General features: G+C 56.6%; 1 protein-coding gene across 1 annotated transcript; it reads right to left on the bottom strand.

Moving 5' to 3' along the window:
- Nucleotides 1-354: 354 nt before the first annotated feature.
- KRT7 (keratin 7) lies at nt 355-13,605 on the bottom strand. The gene is made up of 9 exons (XM_082666300.1): nt 13,198-13,605; nt 11,547-11,758; nt 9,170-9,230; nt 7,869-7,964; nt 6,280-6,444; nt 5,039-5,164; nt 2,539-2,759; nt 1,052-1,086; nt 355-680 (listed from the first exon to the last, which is right to left on the bottom strand). Exons 1-9 carry the CDS (start codon nt 13,525-13,527, stop codon nt 523-525), a joined length of 1,404 nt encoding a protein of 467 aa, XP_082522426.1. The 5' UTR covers nt 13,528-13,605; the 3' UTR covers nt 355-522.
- Nucleotides 13,606-14,988: the final 1,383 nt, after the last annotated feature.

The following is a 14,988-nucleotide window of genomic DNA, read 5'->3' as shown; positions in this document are numbered from 1 at the left end:
TTCTCACCACTGAGGAATGTTCTCGGACAGCACAGGGCATTGGCTGGGGGAGGGAGTGGGTGCAAACGGCTCTCCCACGCCCTCAGCAGGAGAGGACTCCAGTGCCCACTTCCTGGGCACTGGCAGAGCCAGAACTTCCAGGGGCTTCTGGGCTTCTTCAGGAGAGGAGCTGGAATCAGGCCCAGCCCTGGGAGAGGTCAAGGCCTCACTCTGGATAAGAGTCAAGTTCCATAGAGCAGCACCCCCATGTCACCAAAGTGCTGTCCCAGTTATCAGGGCAGACCCTGCGGTCTCTCAAGCCCTCCCCTCCCCACCGCCTTCCCCGCCCAGCCTAATGAAGACAGGATACCAGGTGCTGGGCATGGGCTCACCCAAGCCTCAGAAAGCAGCTGCTTTATTGGAAGCTATTCTGACATCATTTTTCAGACTGCCTTGCAGTCTTGGGACCAGGGATGGGACCAGGGATGGAGGTCCTCTTGTGACGATGGGAGGAGAGGGTATGTGTCTCCCCACACCAGAGGCTCAGTTGCGGGTGCACCTGCCGGGGGCAAATGTGGTCCTAATGGAATAGGCCTTGGGGGCCCCAGGCCCTCCACCACTGGAGAATCTCAGGGCATCGCTGCCCATGGTTCCCCCGAAGGTCAGCCGGCTGCCAGCACCGCCCGTGGAACCAACCACAGCTGAGAGAGAAGGGAGGAGGTCTCCATCGGCGTGAGGCCCACTACCCGACGCCCCCGCCCTCCTGCCATAGCTGCCCGTCTCCCTCCTCCCACCCACCTCCCTTCCCCCCAACAGCCAGGGGCCAACCCAGAAGGAGCCTCAGACAGAGGTGAGGGCTGCTCCACACTGGCCCCACCCACCCTGTCCTCGTGCATGGCTTTCCTGGGCTGTTGAGCCTCTCTGGATGGGAGCTGCAGGCCCCTGCTGAAAGCTATTGGAGAGAAGGAGGCTCCCAGCCTCCAGAAGGCCAGGCCTTCAGGCCGATGTGCCATCCAATAGACCCAGCCTAGTCTGGACGGCATAGGCGATGGGCCCGCAGCCAAGGACTTACAGATGTTCACGGCTCCCACTCCAGCTCCGGTCATCCTGGGGCAGAGGAGACACCTGTGAGGGCTGCTCTCTCCTCAGCACTGGAGGAAGCACTCCCGCACCCCTCCGTCCAGGCCCCGAGCAGAACTGAGGTTGCTTCCTCTGTCCCCGCACATTCAGCCTTTTCACTTTGGCCCTCCTGCCTGCTGGCCACATGACCTTGGGAATGTCTCAGAGTCTCCAGTTCCTCACCTATAATGGGGCCTAACTCAGTACCAACCTCACAGTGTGGTTTGTGAGGGCTAAATAACATAAGTTACCTAAAGCCCTGGGCACACGGGAGTCTGTAAATGGTAGCTGTCCTCGTTGTTTATATAGATGACTGCCTCTCTTAACCATAAAATCCTCAAAGAAGGCTGTATTGATTCCTGCATCTCCAGTCCTTAGCATGAGGTCTGGCACACAGTAATTATTTAATATGTGTTGAAATAATTAGTGAATCGTTGACTGAGTGAACTCAGCTCCAGCCAGGACTGAGGGGGGAAGGAGGAGAGGGGGTTGTTTTAAGCAGGCTGTGGGGCTGAAACAGGTCTTACACTGGAAATTAAAAATCTATCCGAGACAGCTGGTGTTTGCTTTGTGACTCACAGTCTCACTGTCACCGAGCCCTTGGCCTTGGGAATGAGTTTACTCTGCAGGGAGGAGGAGAGGCCTCAATTTAGTGGAGGGAGTGAGGGAAGCCCAGCTGCAGCCCCAAATCCTGGCAGGGGGCAGGGCAAAGGTCAAGGGCAAGAGATGGGGACACTAGAAAGCTTCCAGGCCACTTGTCTGTTGACTGAATGAGTCAATCAAGCCATCAAGGTACTAATGAAGACCCAACTTCATGGACATAGATGTGGAGTTTTTTGTGAAGAATTCCCTGTAAGACTAACCCAACTCAGCTTCATCTCAGGCTGCAGGTGAGTATGCAAATACTTCTGGAGACAGGGGAAATTTACCTCCTCACCACGCTCAGTCAATACCACGTGACTTAGCCCTCAATTATGTGGTGAGAAGCAGCCTGTCACCATGGAAGATGCCTGGACCAGGAATCAACAGAGCTTGACCGCACACTGGCCCTGTCCCCTCAATTAATAAAACTAACCACAATTTCCCCTCTGTACACTAAGGAGTCAATAATACCTGTCTTGCTTACCTGATGTGTTCTGAGGATCAAATAAGATAAGCTTGCTAATAGACACACACACACACACACACACACGCGCGCGCGCGCAAAAGCGCTGTTATTACTTCAAATTTCTCACTGAGCTTACAGCATCTGGTCTTTCCCTCTCGAAAGTCATCTCATCAAGGGCAAAGAAGCAATCATCATCTGTACCCTCCCTGCACTTCCCACACCCAGTGCCCTGCAGAAGAGGGTGCACAGGAAATGCTTGCAAATGGATGAACGTCAAGCCCCAGGCCTCACTGAGCCCCAAAGGATCCCCTTTCCAGATTCTTTGTCTTCACCTGCTCTCCTCGCCCTCCAGCAGCTTGCGGTAGGTGGCGATCTCGATGTCCAGGGCCAGTTTGGTGCTCATGAGCTCCTGGTACTCCCGGAGCTGCCGGGCCATGTCCTGCTTGGCCTTCTGCAGGGCCTCCTCCAGGTCCACCAGCTTGGCCCGTGCATCCTTGACAGCCAGCTTCCCACTCTCCTCGGCCTCGGAGATGGCAGCCTCCAACTTGGCACGCTGTGGGGGGTAGTGGGGCTTTGAGCTGGGGGGGCAGGCCTCACCAGCCACTGCCTTCCTGCTTCCCCATGCTGCAGTGAGCATCTGGGCACCTTGCTTACGGTGGCTTCACTGGCACCTGCCTCCTCTCCCAAGCACCAGGGAATCCCAGGGGTTTCAAACATGGGTTTTGATACCCAGTGCATACCTTCCACTTCTGGCTTTGCCACTTACAAGCCATGTGATCTTGGATGAATCAACCCTTCTAAGCCAAAAGTCTCCCCTTTTCTAAACTAGCAGTCATCACAGTATGTATAGAGAGCTATTGCAAGTAACGAAATCATACAAAAGTCTTTGGCACAGTGTCTGGTATACAGTAAGCATTTAATAAATGCTATTATGATCACTATTATGAGTAAATGCTATTATGATTTACAAATGCCCACACACCTGACCCCTAGCTAGAGGAGTTCCAAGGCTATGGGATTCTAGTTTAGTCCTCAAATTTCAGGCAGCTGACCAGAACCAAAAACACCGTCAAAATAGGAACCAGTTTGGAACAGGCCCAGAACAGGGAGACTTGGAGTACAGAGACGCTGCTTGGCACCCCTAGACTCCGAGTCAACGGACCCCAGGTTTGGGCAGGGGTGGCGTGATTCAGGACGGGCGTGACCATCAGCTGCCACTTCCTGCCTGGCCTTAGTGTTCCCTCTCTCGTGGCCCGTCCCTCACTAGCCGGGCCTATTTAGTCCTGAGCCGCTTCTCGTTCAGCTCCGAGAGCCACCATCCCCATCCCCTCGCGCAGTGGTCCTCCTTCCCTCTCACAAACGCGCTCTGCCCTCAGACCCTCTCCCCTCCGAGCATGCACTCTTCCTCTCTGCACAACACCCCCAGTCCTGCCCAGGAGGCTGGCTGATGCCCTCTGCCCCCATCCACTGGTCAGTGCCCCTCCCTGTCACACTGGTGCCCCCTTGGCAAGGCCATGCCACTGCCTCTGAGCCCCCCGACGGTGATAGACACCCCAGCTCCGGGGTCTGGCTCTGCCCTGTTGGGTAAGAGGAGAACCGGATGTGGCAGAAGCTGCGGCGTTTGGGAAACCGCCATTCATTATTCTGTGCCTCCCCTCCAGGGCTGGACGCTGGCTTGCCGCACCGGTGACTCACAGCCCTGAATCTGTGCCGGGAGGCAGCTTCCACCCTCACCCTCATGTAAAAAGGCCTGCAGGGCTCCAAGGGGAGGACATTTCTGGGTAGATCACCCCCACATCCCATCCCCCGGCTCATCTGGAAAGTAGCCACCACGCATCAGCTTCCCTCCCTCCCCACTGCAGACACCTGCCCAGGCTTAGCTGCCTCGAGCACCCCCATGCCTTGGTCAGGGCTTGGGGGACCCTTCCTCATCAATACCCCCCACCCCAGCTTCACAGCACCTCCTCCCATCAGTCTGTCATCTGAGACCTGTGCCCTGACTATGTGTCAGGTGCTGGGAAGGGAGGAACAGTGAACCAGACAGACGGGGTCCCCTGCTCTTAAGGCATTTTTAATATCCCAGTGGAGGTAGGGGACAATACTTATTTATACTTAATAAGACTTACCTAATAAGTCAATACTAAATCAATAAGACAGAAAATTTCAGAGAGTGATAGGTGTTTCAGGAACCTCACACAGACTGCTGAGAGAGTGGCTGGCCATCTCTGAGAAGAGGTCTTTTGTCCTAAACCCCAGGGGCGAGAAAGGGGCAGCCATGTGCAGAGCTGGGAGAACCACATTCCAGGTAGAGGGAACACCAAGTGCAAGGGCCCTGAAGCATGAAGATGCTTGGCAAATATAAGCTCCAGGAAGCAGCAAGAGCACAGCCGGAGAGGCAGTGGTGAGGAGTGAGGTCAGCAGGTGGGGCGGGGCCTTGGGAGCCATAGTGAGGGACTCTGCTGACCTCCGGCCCGCCACCCCCTTCCCCCCTGCCCCCAGGCACACATCGCACCCAGAGCTAGGTGCAAGGAGAGGGCTCAGTACCAATGTGGTAACGAATGGTGGTTCTAGTCTAGCCAGCCAGCTCGAGGCTCTTTCCACAAGCTCCATGCCCAGCTAGGACTCCTGTTCTCCCTTCGGTCAAGCAGGACCTGGCCAAGAACATTTCGTCCTAGAGAGCTCGCAGGTGGGCCCGAGAGACTTGAGCCGCACCAGCCTGGTCCCCAGAGCAGCAGGGGTGACCCCCTCACCCCCAGCCTCCTGCTGCTCATCCTGGGCAGGGTCCCAGCTGGCTGCCCTTCACATGCCCCAAGGAGGAGGGCTGGCGCCCACCTGGTTCTTGTTGCTGTCGATCTCAGCCTGCAGCCTCTGGACGGCCCGGTTCAGCTCCGCGATCTCATTCCGGCTACGCCGGAGGTCGTCCCCATGCTTCCCAGCCTGGGCCTGGAGGGTCTCAAACTGGAGGGACCACACAGGAGAGTATGGCAAGGGTGGACCGTGATTACAGGTGACTTGTCTTCTCCCGACCCAAGGAAGGCCCCAGGTTCTGAGTGACAAGCCCTCCCAGCTTGTCTTCCCAGGGAGGGACAGTCTGACTCCCAGCAAACTTTGCCCAATACCAGGAGGCCAGACTCCCGGACAGTGGGGTGGGGGAGGGGTTCAGTTTCCTCCCAGCCAGGACGGGGCGGGGGGTGGGCGGACAAGAATGGCCCACCAGGCCCATTCCACTGATCTCGGGGCTCTGCCCATTCCCATTATGTCCTAACACTGGAGAATCACTGGAAGTCTGAGATCCTCACCTATTAACCCCTTTGTCAGCACCACCCATTTTACAGACGAGGTGAATAAGTCCCAGAGAACAGAAGGCACTGGCCCAGTGTCACACAGTAAGTCCTTATTGGCGTACATGTGTCCTCACATACACCATGGATGACTCCCTGTCTCTGAAGAGACATTGCTCTATGCTGCTTTTAAACCCTCAGGCTCCCTCCCCCAGATCACTGGTTTCCCCCGCACACCCCCTCCCCACCCATTCCCTCGGCACTGCACTGTCAGCTGCCCTGCCCACACCCAGTGCATATAACGATTAAACCTGCTCTGGAGCCCTTGGACCCGGGATCTGGTCCCTGCTCTTCTATCTGCTAGCTGTGCAGAGCTAGACAAATCGCTTAACCTCTCCATGCCTCAGTTTCTTCATCTGTAAAAGGGGGATAACACTAGTGCCTACCTAACAGGGCTGTTCTGTGAGCTATATGAGTCAATACAGATAAAACCTTTGAAACTTTGCCTAGCATGGTGCTTACTTGCCAGATTTAGCTATAATAATTATTAATCCATGTCCATTTCCTCTGCCCTCTCCCCCCACATCAGGCTGGAATCTTGCCCTGGGCAAGGACCTAGCCTTCTCCTCCTCTCATTCCCAGGACACTGGAGACCACCACAGGTTTAATCCCTGGTGCCTGTCAGCACAGTGGGACCCAGGCCCCAAAGGCTTGAGACAGGGTGAGGAGTAAGGGAAGCCGCCACGGAGGACTCTGCCAGGAAGAGAAAATATGCCTCCAGCGGCCACACACCTTGGTCTGGTACCAGGCCTCAGCCTCAGCCCGGCTGCGGTTGGCGATCTCCTCATACTGGGCCTTGACCTCGGCGATGATGCCGTCCAGGTCCAGGGAGCGGCTGTTGTCCATGGACAGGACCACAGACGTGTCTGAGACCTTGGACTGCAGCTCTTTCAACTCCTGTAGGGACCAGACAGAACATCAGGACTTGGGGCATGACCCATCCCTGTCCCCATGCCCATCCTGGGATTCCCCGCACACTAGGGAAAGAAAAAGGGAGAAGAGGCCAGAGTGGGATTGAGTCACCAGGTAGCCAGGGGGCACAGACCCAGCACCCACTAAACAGCTCCATCAGCCCTGGCTCCCAGAAAAGCCCATTAGCACCTTCTGAAATCAAGAGTCTGGCAGGATCACAAACAAGTGACACAGTGTGGTGAGGTGCTGCGAGGTGCTACTGGAGTTGAGCTCTGTTGTGAAGGGAATCACTAGGGGGTGGGTAGAATAAGTCATGTATTACGCACACTCTGCAGCCTTTAACACCGCTGATACAGCCATATTTACGGACAGGGAACTATATCTGTGGTATACTGTTACATGAAAAAAGGTATGATTCTATTTTATTAAATATATGTATTTCTATATCTCTATGTGTGTATATGCAGAGAAGAAGTCTGAAAAGGTAGGTATCAAGATGATAAGAGTAGGTGTAGGAAACTCGTTTTCAATTTATGCTTTACTTAATTTTCTAGATTTTCTGCAATGAGTATGTATTTCATAATGAGAGGAAAATAATTATATATACATGTATAGACATACACACACACATATATATAACATGTGATAGACATATGAAGGCCCACACTGAGGCCAGAAGTACCCAAAGTCAGCCTCAAGGATCCAGCCCCTGAAATTAACATATGTGGAAATTCTCTCGGAGACGCTAATGGAGGCTGGATGTTCAGGTAAAGACCAGACTGAAGGGAAATGAGAACCGGTCTGTAATTTGCCTCACGTTTTCCTATGTCCCAGACTAGCCAGATGATCAACCACCCTATCTTCTGCCTAAGGCCAGAGACTCACACAGATGGGATGAAGAGGTTTTTAAATCCCCTTGAGGGAAAGGAACCAGAAGCCCAGGGCAGGGCAAGCTGAGCAGGAGGGGAGATGGGAGGGGCAGGCAGAGAGGGTGGCTGAGTGGTGGGTATAAACCCTCAGGCACTCCAGTCTCTCCTGACTCAGGCTCCCCTGCCAGCCCACCCAGTCCACCTGTGAACCCTGTCACGGCCCGGATCCCTCAACATCCTCCTGGTTTCTTCCAGCCCCTCCCAATCCCCCTTCCTGACAAATGACCATCCCACATCTCTGGAAGGCCAGTTTTGACTGACTCCACCCTGGTGTGCTGCCCCAGCTCCTACTGAGCTCCTCACCCACCCTGGATTCCTGAATCCAGAAAGAATAACAAGCAGGGGTCTTTATTCAGGGGTCAACTCCCCTACATGCACCCAACACACACCCCAGCTGACCCAGAGGCAGGGGGTGGACCAGATAGCCCCCTGGCTAGGACATGCAGGTTGTGGCATATCTCCCACCCCTGAGGTCCTCACCTCCTCATAGAGGGTCCTGAGGAAGTTGATCTCATCCTTCAGGGTGTCCACCTTAGCCTCCAACTCCACCTTGTTCATGTAGGTGACATCCACATCCTGGGAGAGGTGGTGGTGAGAAGGGGTAGAGGGACACCATGTCCTCAGTTCACGAAACACTTAGCAGGCGTGGGAGCAAGCCAGTACTGTCCAACCCCCAGGACCAATCACCGCTCCCCTACCAAGAAACATACAGCTCCTCCAGGCTGCCTGACACGCCCACGGTGGGAAGTTCCCTCCACTGGACCCATCCAGGCTCGAGGAGAACATCGTCTCCACGCACCCCCAGGACTGGAGGTGCCTACGCAGCGCTGATAGCCCACAGCAGCCTGGAGCCCCAAACCTAGCGCTTTACCAGTTCCTAAAGGCCTTAGTGGTTTAGACACACCCCCGGCCCTGCCACCTACTAGCTACGTGACCTTGAGCAAATCACCTCAACTTTATGGGCCCCAGCTTCTCATCAGTCAACGGGAGAGCATGAAATCATTCAGACTCCAGGACAGCGCTCCCAGGGATGGCAAATCCCTAGCCTAAATATGTAGCTAGCAGCATGGGTGATATGAGGCAGGGGGGCAACAGATAACACTGCAAGTCTGGTCCCCTGAGAGCCATCCTTTGCTGTGGTTAAGCTCCTGTGGAAAGGGCTCCCTTCCACTCATCCCTGAATCTCCAAGGGCCCAGCACTCCAGGGCAGGTTACACTTCTGTGGATGCGCCTGGAACAGTGAGTGAGTGTGTTTTGAATCAGATTAAGTCAATCCCCTCTAAGATATTCCTAAGGCCTTCTGACCTTACTTGCACACCTCCAGGGACAGGGAGTTCACTTTGCCTCAAGGCACCCCATCCCATTCATTCAGCAAATATTTCAGGCATGCCATGTGCCACCCTCATCTGTAATTCAATGTTCTGACTGATAGAGCACTTCCTTATTTGGGGTTGAAATCGTCCCTTCTAACCTCCATCCTGTAGTCAAAATTCTAACCCCTCCAAAAGCCCAGAAACAAGTGTAGTGACTCGCCAGACACACCTACACACAAATACACACACACAGACGTGCAGACACATGTGTGCACATACGTACACGAAGCAGGCTTATAAATGGCTGGCTTCCATATCTCACCTTCTCCAAGCCCATCGCTCTCTTCTTATAGACCCAGCCAGACCCTGACCACAGGTCCCTACTGGCTGCTCAGGTGAGAGGCATGTGGTCCCCTGTCCCCTGTGCTTCCTACAATGCCACCCACCCTACCTGTCTGACCCCCTCACCTTCTTCAGCACTACAAACTCATTCTCAGCAGCCGTGTGACGGTTAATTTCGTCTTCATACCTGCAGTAAAGGAGGGGAGCACGGTGTTGCTGCAGCTCTGCCTCCATCCCCCCAAATCCAGGTGTGAAAGTCTGCCGTGCATCTCCTTTACCCCTCCTTAATGACACACCTGAAAACACAGGTGTCAGCTATGAAACAAAATGTCCCTGACTCTTCCATACAGCTGTTCCTAGGGCTTTGAGTCTTGGCAGGCGTGGGGGTGAGGGAGCAGGGAACATACGTGGATCAAAGGACAAAGGCTGCATATACTGGGAGTGAGAAGACGAATAGCAGCCTTGCTTCTGGACCACTCTGTACGGGGCCTGCCCTGTTATGTGCTTCCCATGTATTCTCTCAGTTAATCCCTACAACAATCCTGTAACAATGGTGCTATGATTCTCAGGGAAAGGAACAGAGGCACAGAGAGGCTGAGTACTCTGTCCAGTCACCAAGCCGCTAAGTGGCAAAGCCCGGACTTGAAGCCTGGCCATCTGACGCCTGAGCTCACACCTTAACCTGCTTAACCCCACCTGCTGAGGGTGAAGAAGGGGCCCGAAGAGGAGGAACCTTGTGGACTCAGGAAGGAGGAAGAACCAGCCCCCAACTAGGTGACAAGCCCCCATCGCTACTCCCAGAGTACCCCCCTCCATCCTCTTTCTCCCAAGGAGCCAGCCCCCTGCCCGTAAGAGGATGCCGGCAAAGCAGGGCACAGAGCAAGAGGGCAGGTGGGCCTGACCCAGTATTTACTTGAGGATTCAAAATAGGTGTCAGAGGGCTTCCCTGGTGGCGCAGTGGTTGAGAGTCCGCCTGCCGATGCAGGGGACGTGGGTTCGTGCCCCGGTCCGGGAAGATCCCACATGCCGCGGAGCGGCTGGGCCCGTGAGCCATGGCCGCTGAGCCTGCGCGTCCAGAGCCTGTGCTCCGCAACGGGAGAGGCCACGGCAGTGAGAGGCCCGCGTACCGCAAAAAAAAAATAGGTGTCAGAAACAGAAAGCCAGCAGTGTCCACGAGCTTCTGGAGAACAGCAGGAACAATGTGGGGCAACTTTAGTGGGGAGCAGGATACTCAGGCAGGCAGAGGCCCTCCAGGAGCCCAGACCCCCAATGTCCCACTCCCCCAGGGCCTCTAGAATAGTTAGGAAAATATCTGCGAGGCCGTCTCTCCACCCCTGCTGCGCCACTGGGCCCAGAGGATGTACAGATAGGAGCTCCCCGGGCAGCTGCACTCAGGACCCCTTCCGGTTCCTCCTTCAGCCCCAGCCTGGAGCTCAGCCTGGCTCCCCAGGGAAGTGCCCTGTGGGTTCTGGGCTGGGGGAGTACGTGTGCACACATGCACACCTGACAGCAGGGGCTCGCGGGCTGTCCCAGGCCTTCCCTGTCCTGCACCCGTCTGCTTCCACCTGCCTTCCACCTGCTGTGGGATTCATCCTGTTGACTGTTGCCCTAGGGAAGTTGGGGGTGGGGATGGGGGATGGGAATGGAGAGACACTCCCTGCAGAGGCCTTTGTTTGTTCTACGTCCAGTCAAAGGCAGTGTCCCTGCTCCGGCTTAGTCATACACCCGCCCCCAGGCAGAGCACAGAACTCACTCATTACCCCGAGTGCCCACTGGGCAGGGATGCCCGGCCCAGCCTCTGGCTTTGGTTTCTATTCAATGTGAACAGAGTTCAGCAGGCACCTCAAAGGCCTGTCCTCAAGACCCAGCCTTCCCGGCCTCCAGCCTCCCACTCCCTGCCCCTCCTCACAGCCTCCTTTCTGGTTCCTGCCCTGGCCGCACCCACCCGCAGCCTCCGCAGCCCCTTCCATCGCTCACGATGATCATGCTCTCTGCTTCTTTCCTTCCCAGCTTGGTTCCAGGTCTCCTCCTGGGAGTCAGGGGCCCGAAAACAAGCCCCAGCTCTCCCAATGACCTACTATGCGATTTTGAACAAGCCCCTGAAACTTTCTGGACTCTAATTCCTCACGGGAACAAAACAGAGTTGTTCTAGAATAATCTGAGGGCCGTGCAAGTTCTGAAGCACATCGTCTCTTGCCCTGCCCTTTCCTGGGCCTTGGTAAGGCTTCTGAAGGGAGCAGTGCAGATCAGGGCTGGGCTGAGATATTTCACTGGGAGTAAGTCAGAAGACAGGACCAGAGCGACTTGGAAACGGCCCCCAGAGACAAATAGGAGAGAGGGGAAGCAGGGAACGTGTTAATCAAGGTCTTCCCTTCTGGGAGTTGTTGTACTGAGCAGCTGTACCCCCTGACCCCTGACCCAGAGAGGATTTGCAGAGGGTGAGCTGAGAGGGGCGCATGGGCCCAGGGCATGGATCCCGGCAGGCCGTACTGCGGGGCAGTACTTATTCTTGAAGTCTTCCACGACGTCCTGCATGTTCCGAAGCTCCACCTCCAGGCGGCCCCCGTCCAGCTGCAGGGCCTCAAGCTGCTTCCGCAGGCCAGCAGTCTGGGCCTCAAAGATGCCCGGGAGGCAGCTCCTCTTGGTCGACTTCTGCTCCTGCAGCAGTGCCCACTTGGTCTCCAGCAATTTGTTCTGCTGCTCCAGAAACCGCACCTAGAAGGGGCGGGAGGAGGAAACTCAGGAGAGGCAGACCGTGCCACCCACAGTGCGGTTGAGAGGGTCTCCAGCCATCCAGCAGAATCCACGCTCGCACTGGCTCTTCCCCCAACCTGGGCCCCTAGCCCTTGGCTCTCTCCTCCAGGAAGCCCACCCTGAACAAGCCTCTCCTCCAGGACTCTCTGTCTCAACTGTCTCAGAGTGTGTCCAGGGCTCAGGTCACTGATATGTGCCAGTGCTGTGCTCTAGAGTCTCCTCCCTCCTCTGCTTCCCCTCGCATCACAGGCGATGGCCTCCATCTCCCTGTCTGAAGGGCTGCCCACTTCCTGTCTGTGTCCTGAGCCCGACTCGGGCCCCCTCCCTTCAGGCTGGGACCTCATCCCTTCCTCTCTCAGTATCCTCTCTCCCCTTCCCTCTTTCTCCCACAAGGCTTCAGGACAGGATGCTATAATCAAGCCAATGTAAAATGAGTCCCTAAGGAGCACCAAAATGACTGGTGTGGGAAGCAGGCCTCCTCAAAACCAGCAACTCAGGCAGCAGGACCTGGGGGCTGCAGCCGAGCCTCAGCAGGGGGAACCTGGGCCTGGGGCTTCCTGCGGAGGCTGTCCCAGAACTTGAAGGATGTGTACAGTCTGAAGGGTGAAGGAGAGGAGGACATGGGGCACCAGGGAAGCAGAGAGGCACACAAAGGCAGGAAAGAGAAAGCCTGCTCTATGCCCAGGGAGGAGGCCCTGGCCAGAGGGGCCCAGGGGGCTAGCCCTTAGTTCTTGGGTCCAGCCCCACAAGTGCGCTCTCCCCACCTCTATGCCCCACGCCTTTGGGACATAAGAGGAAAAACACCTCTTAAATGGCCCTTCCCTGTGACCCTCAGTGCCCCCAGATGAGCTCTCTCCAAGGGCAAGTATAACCTCACCTCCTACCACCCAAAGGAGGATGGAGGACCAGCTAGGTGGGGCCGATGGGACCAGGAGCCTGCCTCCCTCCAGCCCTTTATTTCCAGCATCTGCTAGATAATAAGTGGGGCGGGAGGGGAGAATCTCACCCTGCCCCATCTCTGACTCCACACAGCCCCCTCTCAGAGAAGGGGGCCCAGAGAAAGAAGTCCTGGCCTTGGCGTCTGGAGCTCCCAACCTGACTCGGATGACAAAAGCTGCCCAAGAACCCCAGCGACTCACAGGCACAGCTCACCAGGGCAACCGGACAGACCCACACACACATTCCCGGAGGAAAAAGCAGGGAGATTTGGGTAGCTACCTGCAAGAGAGGGCTTGGAGGCCGAGGGGGACAAAAATAGCTACAGGGTTCATGGAGAGGGTACAGTCCCAGATATCAGCGGAAAGAGAGCAGGCAGCAGCCCTCCCAGCCCCTGGCCCACGTGCGCTGCGGGGCGGCTGCTGGGGCCTGAATCCTGGCTTGGGGCAGCGCGGGCCACTCACCTTGTCGATGAAGGAGGCGAACTTGTTGTTCAGGGTCTTGATCTGCTCGCGCTCCTCCTGGCGCACCTGCTGGATGGAGGGGTCGATGTTCACCTGCAGCGGGGTCAGCAGGCTCTGGTTGATGGTGACCTCGCGGATGCCGGCGCCCACTGGGCCCCCGTAGGATGAGCGCGCGGCCACTCGCGGCCGCGAGGCGCCAAGGCCGTAGAGGCTGCTGCTGCTGCCGCCGAAGCCGCCGGGGCGCACCGAGTTCAGGCGCACCTGGGTGCCGCGCCCCGGGAAGGCGGAGGAGCGCGAGCTGAAGACCTGGGAGCTGAAGTGGATGGACATGCTGGCTGGGCCGGGCTGGACCGAGCGGCGAGGGACAGGGGGCCGAATTCGCTGACCTCCGGGCGACTTGGCCGCTTTTATCCTCTAGGCGCGGGCGGATAGGCTAACACAGGTAGGGGCGGGGCTGGCCGCCGGCCACCTTTCTCTGCCCGCCAGCTCCTCTCGGGGCCGCGCTTCCGCCATCGCGCCGTCCACCCCTCCGAGGCCCAGGCTTTTGGTCCAAGCCTGTACCGTCCAGAGTGGGGAGGAGGGCCGTAGAGGCTCAGACCCCTTGATGCAGGCGGACGCAGAGAGCCGTGAAAGACAGCGGTCCCAGTCGATCTGCAACGGGCTCAGTCAGGGAAGGCTCCCTGGAGGAGGCTTGTGGATGGAGTGAAGAAGATCCAGATTCCTGAGACAAGAGCAGAAAGATCAAGCGGTAAAAGATTGGGGGAAGGGGTAGTCAAAACGCTCTAGCCCAGGAGTCAGCCCCCAGTCCCCTCCCCAAGCTACTGAGAGCCAGAAAGGCGTTCCCCGACAGCCTCCGTCCCAAGTCCAGCTCCTCCTTGAGAGAGCTCGGCTCCTGAGTAAGCTGACCCCAAGGTGGGCCTGGGTGAACTGGTTTCCCTGGCCACGTGTCCCCACGCCTCCTCTGCATACAGAGACCAGGCCAAGTGGGGCATGACCCCACTCTCGCCCCTCTCCTCCGCACTCCAGTAGAGACATCTTCTGGTGGTGGTTACTCTGGGCCTGCACTTGCCCCCGCCCCAGATCACGTTCCTGTCCACTTAGTTTATTTGTCCCTGGAGAGGAAGGGGACACCTGTGTGTATTTGAGACACTTTGTGTGAATGTCTGTACACTTTTGTGTGTACGCACCTGCCCTGGGCTTGGCTGTGTGCACACCCTAGGCATGTGTGTTTACATATGTGTCTGCATGTTTGTGAATGTACTTATACAAGTGGGCTTCTATGTTCGGGTGGGGGGCAGGGGGATAGGTGTGTCTGTGAATACACGCTTGCACGCCTTTGTACGAATGTCTGTGCAACGTGCTTGTATTTGCCCTCAGACACTCCTCCCCATTCCCCACCCCTGCCACTTGCCTGTTTAAACGTCCCCAGCTCTCGTCATCTCCCCCACCTGAAGCCACCACCAAACAATTCCCAGCAGTTTCAAACCCAGCCCAAGATGGGGATAAATGTGCTGTTAGCTCTGCTAGAGGGGCAGCCTGAGGAGCCTTTGGAAAAGACAGCCAACAGGACTGTTGTCACCCTTAGTCCACCTCTAGTCCCGCCCAGTGAGCTCGCCAGGTTGTCACTTCAGACCAAGCCCTTGGGGCTTGAGTGGAGGAGGCTGGGGATGGAATGCCCTTCCTGGTTTCCATTTCAGTTAGACAAGGAGGACTAACGCACAGAAGCCCCTTCTCAGGGATCACAGTGGAGACCCAGGCCCCTTCCCCTCCCTCTCTTCCATATTGGTGTTG

Source organism: Grampus griseus, assembly GCF_964374135.1.
Source record: "Grampus griseus genome assembly, chromosome: 11".
Classification (NCBI taxonomy): Eukaryota; Metazoa; Chordata; class Mammalia; order Artiodactyla; family Delphinidae; genus Grampus; species Grampus griseus.
This window is presented reverse-complemented; position numbering and strand designations above follow the sequence as displayed.

Coding starts and splice junctions, on each gene's coding strand:
- KRT7 (XM_082666300.1), bottom strand. CDS start 13,527: ATGTCCATCCACTTCAGCTCCCAGGTCTTCAGCTCGCGCTCCTCCGCC. Junction 7,965..9,169: donor AGTTTGTAGTGCTGAAGAAG/GTGAGGGGGTCA, acceptor CACCTCTCCCAG/GATGTGGATGTCACCTACAT. Junction 1,087..2,538: donor CTGGAGGGCGAGGAGAGCAG/GTGAAGACAAAG, acceptor CCTCTGCCCCAG/GATGACCGGAGCTGGAGTGG.